Raw genomic sequence first — 22,928 nt, forward strand, 5'->3', positions numbered from 1 at the left:
TTTCAGGGTTCCTCTGATCATGAACTTGTTATTGTTTCATACAGAATCAGAATCTAAAATGAAAAAGTCCCTCACACTTTCTTCTCACTTGCAAAAATGGCCCAATCAGGTAGTAGCACATGACCACAGTGCTATTACCTGATTGGGCCACGTAGGCCTACCAGCCTATATTTAAGATGGGCTTTCTCAGTTGTTCGGTTTGTTGCCTTGATAAAGGTCAGTGGCCTGAAACATTGGCAATAAAATTATGCAAGTGAGAAGAAAGTGTGTGAGAGTTCTTCATTTTAGTCTCTGCTGACCTGTGGTCCTCTCCTCCAATGCCCCTTTCTTCCAGCTGGTGTGCAAAAGTTTAACTCTTTTATGATATAGAATCAGAGTGAAATATTGTTTTACTTATTTTTTTATTTTTTTTTTTTTACATTCTTTTAGCTCCATAGGTGCACATGTTGCTTCTACTCTAAAATATAAAGCAACATTTCTCGCAGCTGGCCGCAACTGTCAACATTCTCATGGCAAGAACAGGATTTGCCCCTCAAGTCCCCGGTGGAATGCCAGAAGAATTACAGCCTCCCCTTGATAGCATCCAGAAGGCTGATGAATTTGAAAGCTGAAAAATGGAAGAAAAAAGCAGAATCTTGGAAGTTCCTCGATCAGGGCTTGAAACCCTATTGTTATTTTCCTGCTTCCCTAATTTATTTATTCTTTTCTGTCAGAAATTGTTTGTGCAAAGTCCCCTGAAATGGTACATGACATTTTGCACATTGGTTGGAAGTTGTGGGCAATGCTGTCCAAGAAATATGACCCTAATCCACCTGGTAGGGGTGCTGTAGTTAAAGGTCAAAATTTTGAACTTTGAAAAAAAGAAACTCCTATTGTATAAGTCTGATATACACAAAATCTGATTTCTATTTAAGACTCAGCTATCCAATCTCCAGCGACACATGCCTTGCTACTTCGACATATACTGTACATTCTATTCTTACCTCCATGATCCAGAGCAGAGGGGTTTCCTTCCTGAAGGGAGTTGATGCACTACAGCATGGCAACACGCGTGTAATCTCTATCTTATAGCGCCATCTGCTGGGTGTATGTTAAATCAAACCAGACCTATAAATAAAGCTAAATCCAGTTTCAGTCTCTCCCTTGCTCTGTTTTACTGGTGTATAGGTCGCACCGGTGTATAAGATGCACTCCATTTTGTAAAACGAAAATTGCTTTTAAGGTACTTATTTACCGGTTTAAATCACACAATATGGGGCAACAGCAGTTATAAACACATGCATGGGCCTGCCACATTTTTTCCATAAATCAATGACATTTTCTGGATCCTATATGTATATTTCATTGAGACAATGATATAAACCAATATGCACACAGTGGCTGCCTGTGTTGTTGTACATTATTTTGATAATATTCCTCCTCCCTACCCTCTTTTCCAGGTTTCTGTTTTGAGAAGACACCAAGAAGGTCACTTGGAATGTCTTGGCACAACTGCTCTCATGCAGCGTTTCAAAAAAAAAAAAAAAAAAAATTAATAAAATAAATAAAAATAAAAAACTGGAAAGGCTCAAATGGGAAAAAAAAACCTTCCATAACATGGAGGCCAGAAGTGTTCTTGTGCCTAAGTAAGCTAACTTAGCTTTTATTAGGTAGTGTAATCTCATTTCTGTTTTTAGTATTTGTGATATGAACTAATTACAGGTATTATACAGTCTTAACACTATAGCTGGGCTGTGGCACATCCTCAAGCGCTAAATGCTGAAATCTAGTCAGCACATTAGCCATTAAAATGTATTGTTTGTATGTTTGTTTTTGTGCAGGTGCGATTCAAAGATGCTCTTCCTCTTCTGGCGCAACTGACTCAGAAATAGACCGTCATGCCATCCGATTGTTTAATTTAGCTTGTGACAGAGGGGAAAGATGCCAGGAGCGAAGCAAAAGAGGACAGCAAACCTAAACCTCATCTGAAGATTTTCTGTTCTCACAACGTGTTGACTTATGTTCTTAAATGTGCCAGATTACCCTTTCCCAGTGTTTTAAGTCTTGATATCTACGAGAAGGTATCTGTTGTTTTAAGAAACAAAAACTGCATCAGTGTTAGGCCTTCATGTTCTCAAAGTATGTTAATGTTTTAAAGCATTACTTGATGTTTATATTCACTCTGATTATAGTAATCTGGAATTTTCACAGCTACCTACCTATGGTGGCCAAACAATTCTGATATTTTTGTCCTCCTAGAAGTCCCTATTTTACATTTTATATTTTCATGTAATAAATGCAATGACTTATGACAGTGTGATGTCAGGTGTCATGAACATAAATGAATGCTTATGACAGTTGTCGTTAAGTGTCATTCTGTCAATTATGTCACTTTTGATGCAAAGTTGACATTGTTTGAGATGTCTTTGTTATGACAACTTGGTATAAACCAAGACAACATAAACATGACATAGCAGACCTAATTGTCAAACTTTAAAAAACAGTTTAATTTCTTAACATGACATAAAACTGTCATATATGGTTGGTTTTGGGACATTGGGTGTCATGAGACCATTATAATTGTGTCATAAATGTTGTCCTTTTCATTAAGACTTCATTAAGTGTAATTATACTATCAAATGATTTAAATGCCTTAACAAAGTCAATAGACGAGATATTTTTTTCCCTCATGTATACTACACAAAACATTTTGTAGAAAAAACAAACTTGCATTACTCCTCCTCAAACAGACGGTTCCAACATATACTCTGCATGTATAAACAAAATAACTTGTTTAACATAAAGTGTTCAATGAAAAAAAGTGTGCTTACACATTATTGGACTTACACATTAGTTTTCCACTTTTTTCTTTGCTGTGATCATTTCAGCCATCTCCTCTGTTATAGCCCCCCTGCATCGCTCTGCAAACACAGACATCTTCTCATTATCTTCATCTCCTGGGAGCAGGTCCTTGAAGATGTCTGGACATGTGATCACTAGCTCAGTAATTACAGCTGTTCTTGCAATTGTGTTGTGGTCAACGTTAAGGCCTTTTTCATGGATCCAGACGTGTTGAATATGTGCAGGGCATTCTTGTAGTGGCAGATAATTCCATCCATTGTGGTCACCTCACAAAACAACAAAAAACAAACAAAAAAGTCTTTTTTCAGACATGCATTGGCATTGTTGATTTGGCACCCTATGGTTACTGTAGTACTAGCAGATGAGGAAGGGTCCTCCTTTTGCATGTGCATCCTCCTTGGTTATATTAGATTTAGCTCCTTTCCTACCTGCCTTCGTGGCTAGTAATATCTGCCATCACCAGCCTGGAAGCTGGTCTTACCTGCCTCAGAAGCTGTACCAAACATAACCAGCTTGGGTAGAGGATAAACGGTGAACCAGCATGGTACAGTAAGTACATGTTTTTCTTATCTGTTTCAGAGGCTAAATATCTAACAAAACCAGAGAAGACCACAGAGGAGGAGGATAAGAATGAGAATGCTATAAATGGCTGTAGAGATCTGAATCACTGGTTTTTGGAGTAAATACTAAAATATAACATTAGTGTGGGACATGGACATACCATAGAAAACTCTTAGGTCCCATCTTATTATTATTACCTAAGCCCATGGTAGTAGTTGCTTTTCATAGAAATATGAAGCACAGAAAGCAGTTAAGTAATGGTCAACTTTAGGGTGGGAAATCATTTGATTATAAAGATGATCAATGTCTGTGCTTACTCTTGAATGGCTGTGAGAATCACTGTGTTTCTTAGACTTCTTTTTCTTTTTCTCCTCTTCTTGAGGATGATGAGAAGTTGAGTCTGAGGAGGGACAGGGAGACGTCGAAGTTGAAGATGAAGAAGGTCCTTTTATTATTTCATGCTCGCGCTGTAGTGGATTATTAACGCACATATACAATTAGGTGTTGTTTGGTGGAGAGAAAACCGGGAGCGGAATAGGAGCACCCACAAGTCACATAGGATTATACACTGATCCAGAGCTGCTTACTGGTAGGAGGAGTTTTTTTTTTTAACTTTTACAACAACAACAGTGAGTGAACCATCTGTGTGTGTGTGTGTGTGTGTGTGTGTGTCTGTTAGTTAGCATGTTAGTAGGGCAGCAGCTGTAGCATGCAGTGAGGGCTCAGTCCATCTCAGTGGCTAACATTACTAGCTGGGCAAGGGTTTATATCACTTTATGTGTAGTAACGTCATCATCAGAGACCTACATCAGGTCATGTGGGAAAACGTTTTTGGAAGGGCTTGGGAAAATAGTATTTCCAATCAAATGGACAACCCAGGTGTGTTACAACCATGATCATAATACTTTTGGATGCACAGTTAGAGCGGAAAGAGAAACAATATTTTGCACTAAGGAGAATACAGCACATTGATGGTCACATGATGTGATACACTTTGGAAAAACGGAGAAATAAAGTGTCTATGATTTTGTGTCAAGGAGAAATGCAAATGCACCTGTTCAGCAATGCTTTGTTTTCAAGCAGTGTGAGAAGAATCAGGCAGTCAATATGCAAGCTTTACATGAGGATTGTGCAGCATCTTAATTTGAATTTGAATGTGAATATGAGATGTAAGGACAAGTATGTGAAAATGATTAGGATACTTGGATTATAGTTGACACATGGGCACCATTTCTGAAACTGACCCGTACTCATTGTTAATAATGTTCTCCCCAGAGCTCTTGCTGCTATGTTAAATATGAACTTCATGCAGCGGAAAGCTGAAAGCTGAACATGGCAACAAGTCATGATGACATATAACAACATTCTATAAAGTGGTCTGCAGTGATAATTCTCATCCTTAGTACTGAATACACGTGACATTAGCCTGTTGATGTATTCAAAGCAAACAGAAAAAGGCTGAATTCAGAAAAACTGGAGGAAAACCACCTCCTGCCACATTTTCACATACAGAGGTTTACAATAATGAGGTTGAGGGGTCAGTAACCTCTGACCCTGGTGTCTACACTTTATGTACAAGGTACTACCATATCAGTTCACATGTCTGTTTTCTGTATAGTTCAGGGGGATAATGTTGCTTTGCTGCAGCCACCAGCATGGCCCCCCTTCCTCTGACCGTCAGGTGAGTGAGGAAATAACTGATGATTTCTGTGGACTTATCAATGCTGATATGTTGACATGAGGAAACAACTTTTCTTTTTCAGGAGGATTTGGGTGAGGACTCGTGTCAGCCATGCCTGACACACACATCTAAGTCATCCCATTTCATCATTTCTACTTTTATGTGTATTTAATGGTGATGAACACAGGCAACTTTATGTGTGGCTCCCTCCTTTCAGGACTCTCAGAGCAGTCAGAGATTTTCCTCTGCTATTAAAAGGAACTAAAAACAATAGTTTCTTTTGTTGTTTTTTGTTATTGAGACTGACTGTCCAGACCAGTTTAGAAATGCAGTGTAATTTACCATGTCAGCAGACCTCAGGTAAAACCTATCCACCTTTAGTGATTTGGATTAATCAGAAAGTTACTCCCGACGTCACTAAGTTACTCCTGAAGTTACTCTCATAAGCCAGTAACCTCACTTTATAGTTCAGGCCTTAGGTCCTAGATGTGTGTATACATATAGATGTATGATTTGCTGTCATGGTAAACATCAAGTCTGCATTAAGTTTTTGTCAAAGTTAATATATCATTACATGGTAATGTAGTCTAAAGTGGTAGCATCAAAAAAAGCATGGTGCAAGAAAACATCTACAACTGTACAACTTGAACATGAAAATGACCAATAAAAATGTAAATCATAAATAATTTTAAATCATCTCAGACTTTTAGGGAAAAAGTGTTGTGGTTCTTTAACAGTCTTCACACAAGACAACCACCACCCTCTGACTGAGACTCCATACCTTTACTATTTACCCAGTCAAGTTTATTGTGTAAAGCATGGACACCCACAAGAAAAGATGAATCCTAATATAAGAGTAAAAAAAAACTGCTTCCTGAAAGGAAGCAAGCCAACATTCACTGACTCACTGATATTTGCTGAGCCTCTTCAACAGTTTGATACACAGTATAAGATTTTAAGTAAAAGGAATCCTTCAAACTTTTCAAACTTTAAATATTCTTTTCTTTTGACCACTGAGACAAATTATTAAGTTTACCCAGTGCAGCTCTAAACATCTGTCAGCATTACAGAGTGTCGTGTCTTCACTGATGGTGATACCGTGTCTCCAACCCAGCATTATTATTTAAAATTATTTACTTTGATTGTCTCCACACAACTTTACAGCCACACTGACTGCATCACGCAAAATGTATAAACTATAAACAAAGTTGTGTTTTAATTGTAAGATTGCAGTAAGAACAACTGCAACTGCAACAAAGGTGCTATAATGACTCATACCACTGAGTGTAGAGCTCAAACTGTTGATTCTGCTCTTTGGGTACATGCACTGTGTGTGCATATATACATATGGAGTACATGCACTCAAATGCATGTAGTACATACACATAATTTTGATGGTGCACTTGTGAATGTATGTCTCTTTAGTTGGATTATTTATGCAGAGAATTACATTATGTTCATGAACTGTATCTTCTCTTGATATGCTCCAGTTCAAAACAGCCTCATATACTATATGCATTTTTTGCAGCAAAGTCAGTGAAAGAGAAGAACAGGATTTAGGAAGGTTTTATGACTCTTTTCTTTTGGGAGCAAAATGGTATATTTACACTTCCCTTGCAACTACAGATTGTTTTTATTATTAATTATTCTATTGATTGACAACAATATAAAACAGAGTCAAGTAGCAAATCCACACAGTGGAGACACAGGAACAATTTTGTTTAATAAATGACCTAACTGCTAAATTGATTATCAAAACTATGGTAGCTGGAAAAAATACCCCTATTTTAACTTTAATTAATACAAAGCCTCTGCCATACACTGCAGCAGGAAGAATGGCTGCACTGTACAGAGAAGATATCAGTTTGTTCCACATGTAGATGGTAAGACTGGTGGTCATGAGTATGGTGGTCAAGTCAATTTTTATTTCTATAGCACCAAATCACAACAAAAATGATCTTGGGGCACTTTTCATATGGAGCAGGTCTAGACCGTACTCTTTACAAAGGTAGGACATATGTTGAGTGTTAAGACAATGCACGTTTGGCAATAAATAAACTTGCCTCTGTATGGCACAGGCTTGAGGAAATTATTACTGAGGACTTGGTGATCTCATGACAAGCAGTCCACACACATCTGTACCCAAAGCACTAAAGAGAGTCCATACTTGGCTCATCACCATCAGGCCATGGCAGACACCCCTTTTTTCCACTGCATTTTTCAAAACAAAAAATGTTTCAGGCTGTCCTGCCTGAGACCCACGAAAACTAAGTAACACACTGTCCACACAGCACAGGGTCTGGAAGCATGAAGGCAGGGATTTGCTCTTACAGTGAACAACAGCTGGTGTGTGAGGGTGGTCTAAAAAGCCTGCAGCAATCAAAATATAGGCAGTACAACAAGTATTAGAAAAGCAAATAAGCTCAGTCTTGTTTGCAGTTGAATGATGTGAGGGGGCATACAGATTTAGCATCAGAGGATGGATGAAAACCAGTCTAATACAGCAATAAACCACGAGAACATCCAACTAAACATCAGCTTTGGCTCAGAGTCCTGATACCTCCACAACTAACTTTGTATGTACAGTTTAAAGAATCACTATATGCACAGTGACTGGTGATCAGATTGACTATTGGCCACTGAAGACACAAATACCAATCGTTTTTCCCTGTTAATATTAAGGAACAATAAATGTTAACCAGCGCTCTGCTCGTCAATTTAAAGTTGTCTCTTTGTCAAGTCTTTGTCATCTGCACATCATGACAAGTGCATCAAGCAATCTGATAAAACCCTGTGTCTGATTCACCACATGTCTGATAATTGCTGCCTGATTATAGCTTGTGTGTTTGTGTGTCCAGCCTGGTCCATGAGCCATGCCTGATCCTTCTCCAAACTCCACTATTTTTACATGCTAGGTCCATTTCTGCCAGGTCAGCTCATGGCCACAAAGCAAAAGTCATCAGTGCACTTCAGTGACCTCCTCAGTCACCAGATCTGAATCCAGTAGAACACCTTTGGGATGTGGTACAACAGGAGATCGACAGCATGAATGTGCAGCTGACAAATCAGCAGAAATGATGTTGTGCAGTCATATCAACATGGAGCAGAATCTCAGAGGAAAGTTTCCGACATCTGGAGGAATCCATACCACAAAGAACTGAGGCTGTTTAAGAGCAAAGGGAGGAACTACCCAGTATTAGTATGATGTTCCTAATTAAGTACTCGGTGAGTGTCAACAGCAGAACTTTCTCCTGTGTGTAATTAAGTACAAAAGTAATGACACACTCAGAGAGAAAGAGAACTGTAGATGCAGATAAAATAATACTCTATAATATCTGTATGACAAATTGTCTGACAGCTCCCAGTGCCATCCCCTAATGTGCATGTAAACCTACTTGCTTTTCTAGCCCTCTTCAAGAACCAAAATGTATCTTAACCAATAACAGAAAATTTTAGTTACTTTAACTCAGAAGATTTATAATCAAGAATTGCTGATGTACATAAAGCTGAAATGGTTACAGAGTCATTTCAGAGAGTTTAGATATTCATCAGTCCACAGTCAGACAAACTCAATATAGATGGAAATGATTTAGTTCTGTGGCTACTCTACATTCAGCTAAAATGACTCCAAAGGCAGAAAGCAGAGAGATCAGTGAGTTAAAAAGAAGCCCAGTCAACAGTTACAGGCTTAAAGGAATCACAAGCTGGTTAACATCTCTGTTCATCAGTCCACTATACACAGATCATGGAGCATGGCTGCTTAGAGCATAATGCTGCTCTCTATAAAAAGACTGCCTGCCTGAAGTTTGTGCCTGTTTGGGAAGATCATGCAGCACTATATATGGCATAAAAAGAGGACAGCAAACCAACATGAAAACATAATGTCAAAGATGCAGTATGACCAGAGGGAGTATCATGATTTGGGGCTTTGCTGCCTCTGGGTCTGAATGGCTCACCTTCATCGAGGGGAAAATGAATTCCCAAGTTTATCAAGGTATTTTCCAGAAAAATGTCAGGGTGGCTGTTCACCAGCTGAACATCAGTAGATGTTGGGCATGAACATCAAAGTAAATGTACTACAGAATGACTTCAGATAAAGAAAATCCACCTTTTGGAGTCAGAGCCCAGACCTGAACCCAATAGAGTTGTTGTGGAGGAAGAAACTTCCTCTTGAATATTGTACAGGTCTGATCTGCAGATACTGGAAGAGCTGATTTGAGGTCAGTTCTGCCAAAGGAGGTTCAAACAGTTATTATATCCAAGGGTTCACTTAATTTTTCCACCAGTACTGTGTTTAATGGCTGTGTTCAATAAAAACACAAAAGATTATAATGTGTGTGTGTGTGTTATTAGCTTAAGCACATTGTCTTCATAGGTGCTAATTGTGTTTAGATACCTAGATGAAGATTTTAAGATCAGGTCATGTTTTATGACAATTCACATACTTTTTCCTGCCACTGTGTATTTTCCCTGTCAAATTCTCTCATGCACCTTGTTGTTTGGTCCCTACTGTGGCTGCACGGGGACAAAGTCTGCCATTCACAGTTCACCAAACAAACTGAATACAAAAGAAATGAGTGGAGGTTTAAGGTAAATTATGAACAGTGATCCTGGACAACACTCAGATTCATGAGGGTAACTCCTTTTTTGGTTGCACCCATGAGTGAAACAAAGTAATATAGTACAGACCAACTTTTTTGCCAGCCTTAGCCTCCTTCAGATACAGTTGGGGAGCAATAACCTGCATTATTTTTGCCTCTTTCATTTCTCCTTTATGATTTCCTCATATTTGGGTGGAGGATCAGTGTATGAAGGTGCTGAGGTCTCATCACCACTGCTTTCCAGGTGTCCTGTCACCTCCTCATAAGATGGAGGTGGCGTGGCGCCAGACAACCGTGAAGCCACAGACAGAGAGGAGTCCTGAATATAGAGGGCATGAGTGTTCTGTTGGTTGAGGCCACGTGAATCCGACTGAGAACCTCCTCCTCTCTCAGCACCACTCACCACCACAGTGGGATGTGAGTTGGACTCCTGGTGTGAGCTTTCGATGTGTGCCACTGTTTCGCGGTAAACCAGAATGCGTGGCAGGCTGCGGGTGCTGCGGTTGTTGGCCATGTAGCGGTTCTGGGTGTAGGCAGGCCGTCGACGGGTGGCCTTCTGAAGCTGGCACCTCCAAAGGAGGAAGAGGCCGATGATGATGAGCAGTGCCACGCCCAGCAAAGGAACCACCATGTAGACAGTGTTGGCACGCTCTGAGCGTCCTTCGCTGCTGCTCACTGTATAGGCATTGCGAGTTTTCCAAAACTCCATCTGGGAAGGGAGAGACATTTTACATTTTTACACCAGGGTTAATTTTGAACTCTATCCTTAATTCAAAGGAGTGTTTCATAAAGCCAGACTGCCAATTAAACCACACTTATGTTCAGGGAATTCAGTTTCATAAAAGAGGTTTAATTAAGTCAGATCTACATCCCTCTCTACATTGGCTCCCAGTCAAATCCAGAGTAGAATTCAAAATCATCCTCCTCACATACAAAGCCCTTAATGGTCAGGCTCCATCTTACCTTAAAGATCTCATAGTCCCCTACAATCCCACTAGGACTCTGCACTCCCAGAATGCTGGTTTACTGGTGGTTCCCAGAGTTTCTAAGAGTCGAATGGGAGGCAGAGCCTTCAGTTATCAGGCTCCTCTACTGTGAAACCTTCTCCCAGTTTGGGTCCAGGAGGCAGACACCCTCTGTACCTTTAAGAGTCGGCTTAAAACTTCCCTCTTTGATAAAGCTTATAGTTAGGGTTGGCTCAGGCTTGAACCATCCCTTAGTTATGCTGCTATAGACCTGGACTGCCGGGAGATCTCCCATGATGCACTGAGCTGCTCTCTCTCTCTCTCTCTCTCTCTCTCTCTCAATATTGTCATAGTACTGTGCTCTTCCGTCTCTGTCCTCTTCTGTCACTTTCTGCAGGTATTTCTGCCTCTGGCGCTGTAGAGTCTCCTGCTGCTCCTACAACTCCACTCAACACCTGCTATTATAATTAGAAATTACTAGTACTGCTTCCTCTACTTTTGCAATTACTACTTAAATTATCACTACTATCATTACTACTACTGTATTATTGGTATCACTTTACATTTTTTATATGGATTCCGTTTTATGTTATGTTCTTCTGCCGCCGTGTGTGTTATGCTGGGAGTTTATGATGTTTTCAAAAGCTTCATCAGAGGAGTTTTTGGGACACTGTGGTCAAGCAGCTGTTGAATCTTGCAGAGCATTTAGAAATAGACATTGGTGACAAGTGCATGAAGGAGAATATGAAAGTAATTTTTGAAGGCTAACCTGTTTGAGGATGGACTTTTCAAAATCAAGATGCACCCTGTCTTGTCTCCTCCTGGTATTAATGGTTTAAATCTTGGTTTAACTTTTGATCAACAAAAGAAAATGCATTTTTGTAGTAAGCATCAGCAGCAAGTTTAGAGGGACAAGTAGGTTGTTAAGAAAATGAAGCATGAGCAGAACTTAAAGTGCTTGAGTTGGAAGAGACAAACTACGTCTGAGTCATAATGGTAAGAAAACTGAATGTTGCTCCTGAATCTCCAGAGTGGTTTTATGTGGCTGGCAATTTCAGTTTAATTCCAAAATTTCATCAGAGTGATTCTGACGCTTCCTTTTTGTTGTCTGAGCTTCTAGCTGACAGTAGGAATTGGCAAGATTCAGAGCAGGCTCAGGAAGCTTACTGTTCCTGCAACTGAGTAAAAGCCAGAGTTATTCTTCAGTTAAGATGGATGTGCTTAAAATGTATGAGTTGGTTCCAGAAGCTTAGACTTAGACGGACTTTATTGATCCCTTTGGGATAACTCCCTCGGGGAAATTACGTTTCCAGCAGCAAATACAGACAGAACACATCACACAGGGCAGTACAACAACAGTTTGCGAACGAAAGACAGGGCAGCATGCAGGACAGTTAGCAAGCGACACAGAATATAAATAGAATAGCAATAGCTTTCAGGCAAAGATTCAGAATGTGGAAAAAGTCAGGTAACCCAACAACATGGAATTTGGGGGGGATTTGGTATCACATCTTGGAAGTTTTGATGACTGGTTTTGGAGCAGACAGTCACACAGAGAGGGCCAGGAAATAGTCAGACTCTAGTCAGAATTTTTTGGCAGTCCCCCGGCAAATGATGTAGTGGCCCACTGGGATTTGTCCCAGTTTGCTTGATGGCCAGTACACCACTGCCTGTACACACTGTCCCCCTGGGAAATCCTGAGTCATACCCAGGCCAGATGAGACATATAATCTCTCCAGCATGTTCTTGGTATGCCTGAAGATCTCCAACCAGTTGGACATGTCTTGAAGGCCTCCAATGGGAGGTACCCAGGACACGTCCTAATCAGATGCCCAAACCACCTCAACTACCTCCATTTGACATAATCCTGTACATCCTACACAACCCCTCTTTTACTGCTGATGCTGCACCAATCCACCTGCCAATCTCTCGCTCCCCCCTACCCTCATTTGTGAGCAAGGCCCCGAGATACTTTAACTTCTTCATTTGGCCTCAGACTCAGCCACAGTGCATGGTGAGGGTCAAGATCTGATTATCTGACAGTGAGACAAAATGGTAAAAGTAATACCACATTGTCTCTACTCCAGCAGTCACTACACTATAATCATGCTACCATAACTGATGGAGGAGTTTGTGAAAACTCGTGCTGTATGGTAAAACACCGGCTCACCGTTCTCTCTTTGTTCTCAAACACTTCATTGGCCTCTTCGAAGCTGCAGCTCTCCTCACCACACTCCCTCTCTATGTTCCCCTGTCTCAGCTCCTCCAGGTAGCTGTTGGCTCGAGGGAAACGCTTCAGGACAGAATGAGCATCCTTATCACTGAGGAACGCTGCAACACAGAAATAAAACAAATCCAAAATTTAGCCAAGCATACTAGGGTTACTCAACAGTCACATGGAACATTTGCCCTCAAACACATTCACAGACAGGTCTGCATGGTTGTGGATGTGTCCTCAACCACATGATTCCTCTACACATGATCCTTTTGTGAAGCTGTGAAAGGCAAGGATTGGAAATATTTTTTACACAGTACTGACGAGTTATTATTTAAATAGAAGGATACTTATTACCCTGCACTTTGTGCACTATGTCTGCAGATATTTATCTTAAACTAGTGTTAATTTCAGTAATGAAAACTGTGACCAAAAATATTTGTTGACAACAAGACTAAATGGAAATATAAAGTAACCTTTGAAAATGAGAACTATGATGAAATGTATAACAGACCAATGAATGATGTTTAAATTCTGCAGAACACTACACTGCAGTTCCTTGTTCAGAAGAACTGTGTGTTCTTCCCTCAAGCACATTACTGCCCAGGCTGTGCTTCTCTCTCTCTCTCTGTTACTGTCTCTCACTGCAGGGTTCTGCCTCCAGAGCTGGAGAGTCTCCTGCTGCTCCCATGATCCAGCTCAACCCATGATGCAACAATAATTAAACATTTACTAGTGTTATTGATAGTGTTAGTGCTATTAATGTACCATTGTTTGTCATTATTATTCCTTTAGCTGTAATAATAATAATAATAATAATAATAATAATAATAATAATAATTATTATTATTATTATTATTATTATTGTTGTTGTTATTATTATTATCATTATTATTATTATTATTACCATTATTATTATTATTGTTATTATTATTATTACTACTACTATTTACATTTTGACCTAGTCTGTGTATCTGCAATGGTGTCTTTCTCTTACCCCATTCCCCCATCCCCCTCTCTTTCTGTCTAAACCCAACCGGTCGAGGCAGATGGCCGCCCACCTTGAGTCCGGTTCTGCTCGAGGTTTCTGCCTCTTAAAAGGAAGTTTTTCCTTGCCACAGTCGCCTAGTGCTTGCTCATGGTGGGATCTGTTGGGTTTTTCTCTGTAAATCTTATAAGATAAAGAGTACGGTCTAGACCTGCTCTATATGTACAGTGCCTCGAGATAACTTCTGTTGTGAATTGGCGCTATATAAATAAAATTTGACTTGACTTGACTTGACATGATAGCTGTAGCCTTAAAATACACTGAAGACATAAAACTTCAAAATGTATGACAAAAATGAGACATGAGAAACATGTCACTGATGAAAACTTTAAAAAAAAAAACTATGAGAAAAACTGTTTTTGTGGACTAAAACAAACAAGAACCAAATACTAAAATTTGACTAAAACTAATATGTATTTTTAGTAAAACTAAATGATAATAGGTGGTGAGATAATCAGATGCTGCTTTCCATCAGTCCATATCATCAGTCAACCATCTCCCCTAAACTCTGTATAAATACAATTTCATGCTTAAATTTTCATTCGTTGCTTTCCATTCAACTCCACCTCCTCGAAATCATTAGTGAGATCTTTTCTTCAAACTGCTATAATCAGTATTTTTTCTTGAAAGCTCATTGTTTAGAATTTGTGGCCTACAGCTTTACTGCTTTGGTTCTGTCTCAGAGTGGATATTGGACTCACTCCAAATGAATGATGCTGTTGCTCTGTATCTGCTGGATGTGTAACTGTGTATTAACATGTTTGCCATATTAACTTAAAAGGTGATAACATATCAGTGTTGTATTTACAGCTTGTATCCACAAAAATCAGTTATGATTGATTTCAATGCAAATGCATGAAAGAGAAACAAACTCATTTCACACAGAGTTCAGATGTTTATGAACATTGCTGATCTGCTCACCTACAGCCATACTCCTGCCCTGCTATTCACACACGGACAGATTGCAGACCTGCAGGAAGAGCACAGCACAATATAAGACACCATGACTGACAGAATCAACACCAAGAAAACTGGACCAATATCCAGGAGGTTCATGCTTCCTGTCCATGCTCCTACCTGAAGAAGCTTCAAGAGACATCTTCACCATCTCCTCTGGATACAATTATGTTTAATTTCCTCCTAAGGACACTACAAGAACTGGCTACACATGTGATTTTAATTTGACCAACACCAACAGTCAATCAATACCCTAACCTTTCAAAATATAATAAAGTCTTGTTTTGCTTTTATGATTTATTGTAATTTTGATGTGTTGTAGTTTTTGATATTCCAGTTGGTTATGACAGCAAGCTTTTTTTCTTTTTCTTTTTCAACATTTGATGATGAAATGATATCCTTGAAAAAACTACAGTACCTAGACCTTTGGCTGCCAACCCACAATGATGGTAAAGACAATGATGGTAAAGTAATAAACAAAACATAATACTATGAAATCCTCCATGTTTCTCATCTCAGTCTCAATGCATCAATTAAGCTTAGTAGTTAGTAATTGGTGCCCATGTTGTCCTGCCGACAAGATTACTGTATCTTTGTCTTAAAATTGCTGCATCACTCTAACTGTGTGTTTCTTCCCTCAAGCACATCAGTGCCCAGGCTGTGCTTCTCTCTCTCTCTCACTTACTGCTGGCTCTTTGCCTCCAGAGCTGTAGAGTCTCCTGCTGCTCCCATGATCCAGCTCAACAATTAAACATTTATTAGTGTTAGTGGTAGTGTTATTGCTATTAATGTTTCACTGTTCTGTCATTATTATTCCTTTAGCTATAATAATAATAATTATTATTACTAATAATTATTATTACTACTATTACTACTTAGTCTGTGTATTTGCAATGTTGTCTTTCTCCCCGTCCCCCCTTTCTCTGTCTAAACCCAACCAGTTGACGCAGATGGCCGCCCACCCTGAGTCCGGTTCTGCTCGAAGTTTCTGCCTCTTAAAAGGAAGTTTTTCCTTGCCACTGTCGCCTAGTGTTGCTCATGGTGGGAATTGTTGGGTCTCTCTCTGTAATTACCTATTTTAGAGAGTATGGTCTAGACCTGCTCTATATGAGAAGTGCCTTGAGATGACTTTTGTTGTGATTCTGTGCTATATAAATAAAATTAAATTGAATTGAATCTTTGTGTTTGCACTACATTTATTCTGAAGTTTTATATTTGTAGTTTGTTTTATTCCAAATCAACAGCATGGAGGAGACCGCTTGACTGTTAAGATGTTTGATCAGATGTAAAACCTTGATTTCAGTCCTGCCTAGCTGTTAAAATTTGCAGGATGAAATCGGTTTAGAAGAGCACGCACGCACATAGCACTCTGTTGAGTGTCAGTACTGGAGGCTATGTAGGCTACTAGCTTTACAGTGTGTTGCTGAAGTGGTTAGTAGAACATCAATCCCTTTTTCAAATGTTTGAAAATGAAATTAGTTCTATACCCTCAATTGCATTTGGAAAATATAGCTATAGTTTGCAGGTATCACAGGTATAAAGATCAGTGAACAGCCTAATGATAATTCTCACAACAACAACATTTGATAAATAAAAACCACAAAAACAAAAGTATGTGAAGCAGACAAGATTTATATCATGATAACCATTTGACAAAACGTACAATGGGTTGTTCACTTAACTCATCAGTTTAAGTTATGTAGAAACAGTTTTCACTAATTTGCATATACTTCCCAGGATGCACTTCACTGACATTTTTTCCTAATATAAAGACAGTTACATGACAGAGGCTGTTATGTGTCACTGGAGTCATGGGTGATGTTATAGAATAATGCTCCTGTTCTTATGGCATCATCAAACAGCAAAAGCTGTCATGATGGATAAAGAAAAGGCTTGAAATCAATTCTTGCTTATTTATAAACTCCAAAAAAGTGCACCATACAGATTTGACTTATTTTAACTTAGAATAATTTAACAAAAGTAAAAAAAAAAAAAAAGACGAGTAATGTTCATGTAAAATGATGAATAACAGAAGATCTTCTTCAAAACTTAGTTTTGAGTTGCCTTGAAATTTTGAGTTTTCTTAAACTTTTCATTTTTACAGTGTAAGATTTAGGAGCAACATGTTGGCAGCCCTCTTCACCACTGTTGTCAAGAAACCTAATGATATGTTTTGGTCCTTCCCTCCAGTAGAGTTCCATACACTTGGAGAATCTATGACAAGAAGCACTGAAGTTGTTCTGGAGGCTTGTGGTGAAACAACACACTGCATGCTGAGTTATCCTTTCATTTTTCACCACAATAATTGTTACATAAGCACATAACAAAACATATTTCCTAGTTGAGACAGAACTACTACAGAACTAGGTATTATCTCTAAAACTATAAAATAGATACTACACCCATTTTTCCTTTCCACACTCAACATATTCAAAAACTGATTATTTTCTAAAAGACAGACAGATGGTTGACAGAACTATAGACCTTTCAAATCAGTGCCTGGCTCAGTAAAAATAGGAAACTGACAAAAAGCAACATAATTAAAGTTTAACTCATGTATATGAAATATATACCTGGTTAAACAGGAAATACATTATTATTTACTGTGTGATGATGGACAGATGTCTCTGTCTGTACCACTGGATGTATGTAAGGCAGGGAGAAGGGTAAATTTATTGCTTTAAAATCCAGACTCCAGAAACTTAAAACAGAAAACCTAGATAAATGTCAGAAAGACTGGAATGGAAATTCAAGATTTAAAAAAACAGATATAAGAGTTCAAAGGAATGAGATCAATGAATTATATACTCAAGAAACTCAAAAACAATTACTTTACACTAAACAGAAACACTCAGAATATGCACGACCACTGGCATATAAGTTACAAGGTGCAATGCAAGCTTTTGTAAGGATGGGTTCACATCAGAGAGTATGAAAAATGTTCTGACCCCTTGTAAGAAAGTAAAATACCATCTTTGTGGAGAGAAGAATTAGACCATGCAAATTACAGACCAGTAAATGCATTAAAATCTAGACTGCAAACTGTTAACTGCCATCCTGGCTCAAAGAATACAAAAGGTCATACTTCAGATTATTAATGTAGATCAAATAGGATTCAATCAAACTCAACAAGTCAAGACAATATTAGAGGAGCACTACAGATAATCATGTACATAACTCAGCAGAGGTGGACCTTCATATTTAACTGAAACATCATTGGTTAAAGATGAATGGGGAACTCTCAGGAAGATAGTAAAACTGAATGAAACCTGTGGTCTGCTTGTAGTACTTTGTAGTAATCTATACTGGTACGTTAACTGTAGTGAATGGATTATAAACCCAGCAGCACAGCACTTTCAACTGGAATTCATTATCATTTTTCATATCAATATTATAATCAGGATTCAGTTTTAACAAATGGATTTAATTAAACTCTTTCTCAAATCTAAACTTCAAACTGATTAGAAGGCTTTTACTTTCAAATTTTCTTGTAATGCAGTTTTCAGGTTACATAGTCTTCTTTTTATCAGTACCACACATCATGCTTTGATGTCATATTTTCTTTTCTCCATTTTTGCATATATTGCCTGAGAAACAGAAAGAGTTTTTAGTTAATGCATGACATTACTCTTTGAAATAGTAGAGGGAGTATTTTTATAAGCCTATGGCCACCATTCAGTCCTACCCCTGGAAAATATAGGCTACTATAAATATAGACTGAGAGTGATGGGGTGGAGGGTTTCCGTAGCAACAGAGACAGAGATGGGGAGGCTCTGACTTCCAACTTGAATAATTAGGATACAGGAAGACAATAGTCTCGCACTGGGCAGCTATAATTTTTAAGTATGTTGGCTCTGTCCTGGAATAGCCTGATTTTAAGAAGCACAAAGAAACAAACATAAAACACTCATAGGGACACACAACGCTTTTCACCTCGTTACATCTTCTCTCCACAGCCAATAAACCTTCATTTTGAGCTCCAAACACAAACAGGTATTTTCACGGATGGATAGAAACAGTCCTTAACATCTCAGCTCCTCCTATAACTGCAGATCAAAAATCCATTATCAAGACTCATATTAGTCGTTTTTTCTCCAACGAAATATGCCGACATCTGTATGTCGCATTTTTTTTTTTAAACAATCTATAGCTTCCCTCAGTCACGTAACGGTTCACAATCCCTCTGCCTTGTATAAGGTAGGGATTCAGAAGAGCTTTCTTACCTTCATTCCGGTAAGAAAAGAAGCCTTTTCCCTTTCATCCCGGACACAAGGGAACTCCCACACGACTCACTACAGTGACCGTGATACACATACCTACCTGCCAATAGCAGAGGAGGACTCTCTACGATTAGCCAATCACAACCCCGATACGTCTCGACTGATGCAAGGGGAAGGGGCGGGAGAAACTTCTACTGAAAAAATTAAGGAAAAAACATGAGAGAACGGCGACCATTTAGACAATAAATTATCACACACACACACACACACACACACACTTCCCCTTTTGGCCTCTCTGGCCATCAGGGACTCTCCAGCATAGAAATTCTTTACTATCACAGCTCATATTTTATACAAATTTTTGCAGCAAATCACATGCTCTGTGCATCTTACTTTTACATGGAGATTTTAGTATTAGTTCATTTGCTTTAGTGGCAGGGGTGCTGAGATTTCAATCCTTCTTGACATTATGATGAACTTCATGATAACATGTGCAGTTGACTTTGAGTTGGCCTCTACAGTTGTTTTCAACATCCCCACTGAGTTCCTAATGAAGGATCTTTGTGTCCTGTTGCTGTTGTACATTTCCAAGCATTCCAGTATTTGTGTGTGGCATTGAGTTGTAGGCTTTCTTGTAGACAATCCAGGCACAGGTTGGTCTGCCAGGCCTTTCAGTCATAAGTGACTGCTCTATATACAAGTAGCTGGTGTTTGGCTCCCCTGTTATTACTATAATTTCCTTTGTATTGAGCTATGTGCCTTCACCTTAGTTGGTATGATACATGACAGGAGCTTCCATGTTGTGCAAATGCAGGTTATTGGTCAGTAGTTGGAAGGAATCACTCCCTTTCTGAGGATCCTTCATTATCAGGACTGTCTGCCCTTGGGTAGCCACTCCAGGTGGGTGCCATCCATCAGCAAGTGGTTCATTTGGTCTGCTATGTGTTCATGGAATGCAGTTAGTTTCGTTAACCAGTAGGTGTGGATCATGTCAGGGCCTGGTGCTGTCCAGCTTTCAATGCCTGACATTTTCTCTTGGATGTTTGCCATTGTAATGGTTACTGCATCTTGTTCTGGGAGATTGCTGTGGTCTGCTCTTAGATCCTATTAGCCTATTATGTGATGCCTCCTACTCCAACATGGTCTTGGAGTATGAGGGAGTCATCCCAAAGGAATCAGTAAAGTCAATAAAGTCTGTCTATGTTTAGTGCTGCATTCCCATCTTCCTGCAGACTTTCAGCAGGTACTTTGTCACTTAGCCTTGGTAATCAACCATGGGGGCCAACCAGGTGTCCAGCTTGGCTACGATCTTCAGTCTTGTGTTAAGGAAATCTGTGTTGTTGTTATATGTGCTTGTTGTGTTTTGTCAGCAGAGATGTTGGGTTTCATAGCATCCATATCAAATGTAGGGTGTTCCTGAATACTATTTTAATATCCAATATCCTTAATGTTTCAAACACACTAATATGAGTGTAAATGATGCACAAGATATTCATGATTTTTAATCTGATAAAAATCATGAAGCAATAACTTCGATTTAATTGGAGTTGTGATATTGCTTAAACATTGTATAGGTGATCATGCTGTTAAATCACAAGTTTCAAGACCATTACCTTAGATATGATGAGCACTCCAGATAGCATTAACCACAGGCTCGATAGCAAGCCTGTTAGGGCTAGCTTAGCCTCATCGGCAGTGTGTGCGGAGTTTGTCCATGTCAGTTGGCGGGGAGGGGCATGTAAGAGCAAGCAACCGGTTGTGTGGCCTGGTCTGCAGTCGCCTCTCCCAACTGTGAACCAGTTTTCAACTCTTGATAGTCCCATTGGTAGTCCTGTTTGCCTGTGTGTCTCCCCCGCTCCCACTGACAGGGCTAAACAATGCGCTCTAGTCATAGGGGACTCCATCACTTGCAATGTCAGGCTAGCTTCACCAGCCAATGTTTACTGCCTACCTGGGGCAGAGCTTCCAACACAGAGGATAATCTTAGGGTGCTGGCATCACGCAGGGAGAAACAGGGGGCTCAGGCACATTCCACACCTAGCTATGGCAACATTGTGATTCATGTCGGCACCAATAACATAAGAATGAAGCAGTCTGAGGTCACTAAAGCTAGTTTAGCTAGGATGCTTCAGTTTGCCAGAAAGATGTGGGGTAATGATGAGGTGTACAGCAGATTAACGTCTCTGAACCGCTGGCTGGCTCGTCAGTGTAGCAAGCAGGGATATAGTTTTGTGGATAACTGGCCTTCTTTCTGGGGCCGCCCTGACCTGCTGAAGGCAGATGGTCTGCATCCTACCGGAGCAGGCGCTGCTATTTTATCTAGGAATATAGATAGGTGTTTATGTCAGGTTTGACAATAGGGCCCTAGTTCTCGGCAGGTTGCAGGTGATTAGAGAACCTGCTAGGTCTTTAGGTGATGTGGTTTTTGAGTCTCCATTCCCCGCCGTACTAATCACAAGTTTCCTAAGTTTCTCAACCACCACGTACAAATTACCACTCCTGCCACTGGTGACAGTGCTATGTCCTATAAAGTACTGAATAAAAGACCACAAAAATTTCCTAATAGAAACACTAGATGTCTCATTCCTATTAATACTTCATCTACAGCTCCAGGCTCAATATGATCCTCAAATTTGGCTTTATAAATATTAGACTTTTTTCTACTAAGGCTCCTAGTTGCTCGCCCTTTACTGCTCGTGAGTTTCAGATTTTTTTCTGCAGTAAAATTGATGAGATTAGATTAAAAATCAGTTCATTCTCTCCAGCATCTGCTGTAGAGCCAGCTGAGCATCACATTGAGTCTCAGAGAGTTTCTGCTCTGATGAATTTTGACACTGTATGTCTTGATTCATTATCTAAGCTGGTACTAGCCTCTAAACCCAAAAAAAGTGGTGTCACAGCAGCTTTCAGCCCACTTAGCTGATAGCTGCCTTTAGGGCCTTTCACTCTACCGAAACAGCACATGCTAAAGTAGTAAATGATCTTCTACTCTCTCTGGATTCAGATTCAGACCTCTCTGCTCCTTTTACTTGATCTGGCTTGGCCCTCAGCTGGTTAAAATCTTACTTATCTGACACAACTCAGTGTGTCTCTTGTAATAACACCATATCAGCCTTTACTGATGTGAAATATGGAGTACCCCAGGGTTCTGTTCTTGGCCCCGTGCTTTTCTCTCTTTATATTTCTCATCTTGGCCAAATTATTTGGATTAATTTTCACTGTTATGCTGATGATACCCAGCTGTATGGAACTAGAGATCTGCTTGTCTTCTGTGAAAAGTTGGATGTCTCGAAACTTCCTGCTTCTTAACTCAGATAAAACTGAAATGCTGGTTATTGGCCCAGCACGATATAGACACCAGTTTGATCAAATAACTATATCCCTTGACAACTGTGTGATTTCTCAAAGTACAACAGCCAAAAATCTGGGTGTCACACTTGATCCTGCTCTTTCTTTCTATCAGCACATTAAAGACATTACAAAGACTGCCTTTTGTCATCTACACAATGTAGCTAGGATTCAGTCTTTTCTTTCCATGGCAGACGCTGAAATTCTAGTTCACGCCTTTGTTTCCTCTAGACTGGATTATTGTAATGTTTTGTTTTCGGGCCTACCATGTGCTAGCACTAAAAGTCTACAAATGGTTCACAATGCTGCAGCTAGAATGCTAACCAAGTCTAGAAAGTTTGACCATATTACGATTTTAGCCTCCCTTCATTGCCCCCATTCCATGTTAGATCAGGCTTTGTGTTGTGCTCCTAATGGCCTACAAAATTCTAAATGGGCTAGCCCCCGCATACTTGTCTGATCTTCTTACTCCTTTTATTCCTTCCCGTGCT

General features: G+C 39.5%; 1 protein-coding gene across 1 annotated transcript; it reads right to left on the reverse strand.

The window, feature by feature from the left end:
* Positions 1 to 3,829: 3,829 nt before the first annotated feature.
* Positions 3,830 to 19,182, reverse strand: LOC108900084 (transmembrane gamma-carboxyglutamic acid protein 3). The gene is made up of 4 exons (XM_018700926.2): positions 19,093 to 19,182; positions 14,834 to 14,882; positions 12,820 to 12,980; positions 3,830 to 10,393 (listed from the first exon to the last, which is right to left on the reverse strand). Exons 2-4 carry the CDS (start codon positions 14,841 to 14,843, stop codon positions 9,845 to 9,847), a joined length of 720 nt encoding a protein of 239 aa, XP_018556442.1. The 5' UTR covers positions 14,844 to 14,882; positions 19,093 to 19,182; the 3' UTR covers positions 3,830 to 9,844.
* Between the last annotated feature and the right edge of the window lie 3,746 nt (positions 19,183 to 22,928).

The sequence above is a fragment of the Lates calcarifer genome, unplaced genomic scaffold (assembly GCF_001640805.2).
Source record: "Lates calcarifer isolate ASB-BC8 unplaced genomic scaffold, TLL_Latcal_v3 _unitig_4509_quiver_412, whole genome shotgun sequence".
NCBI lineage: Eukaryota > Metazoa > Chordata > Actinopteri > Centropomidae > Lates > Lates calcarifer.

What these genes read in the sequence shown, in the direction of transcription:
- LOC108900084 (XM_018700926.2), bottom strand. An exon ending in TTGAGAACAAAGAGAGAACG is followed by an intron (nt 10,394 to 12,819) that starts GTGAGCCGGTGT and finishes CTCCCTTCCCAG; the next exon opens with ATGGAGTTTTGGAAAACTCG.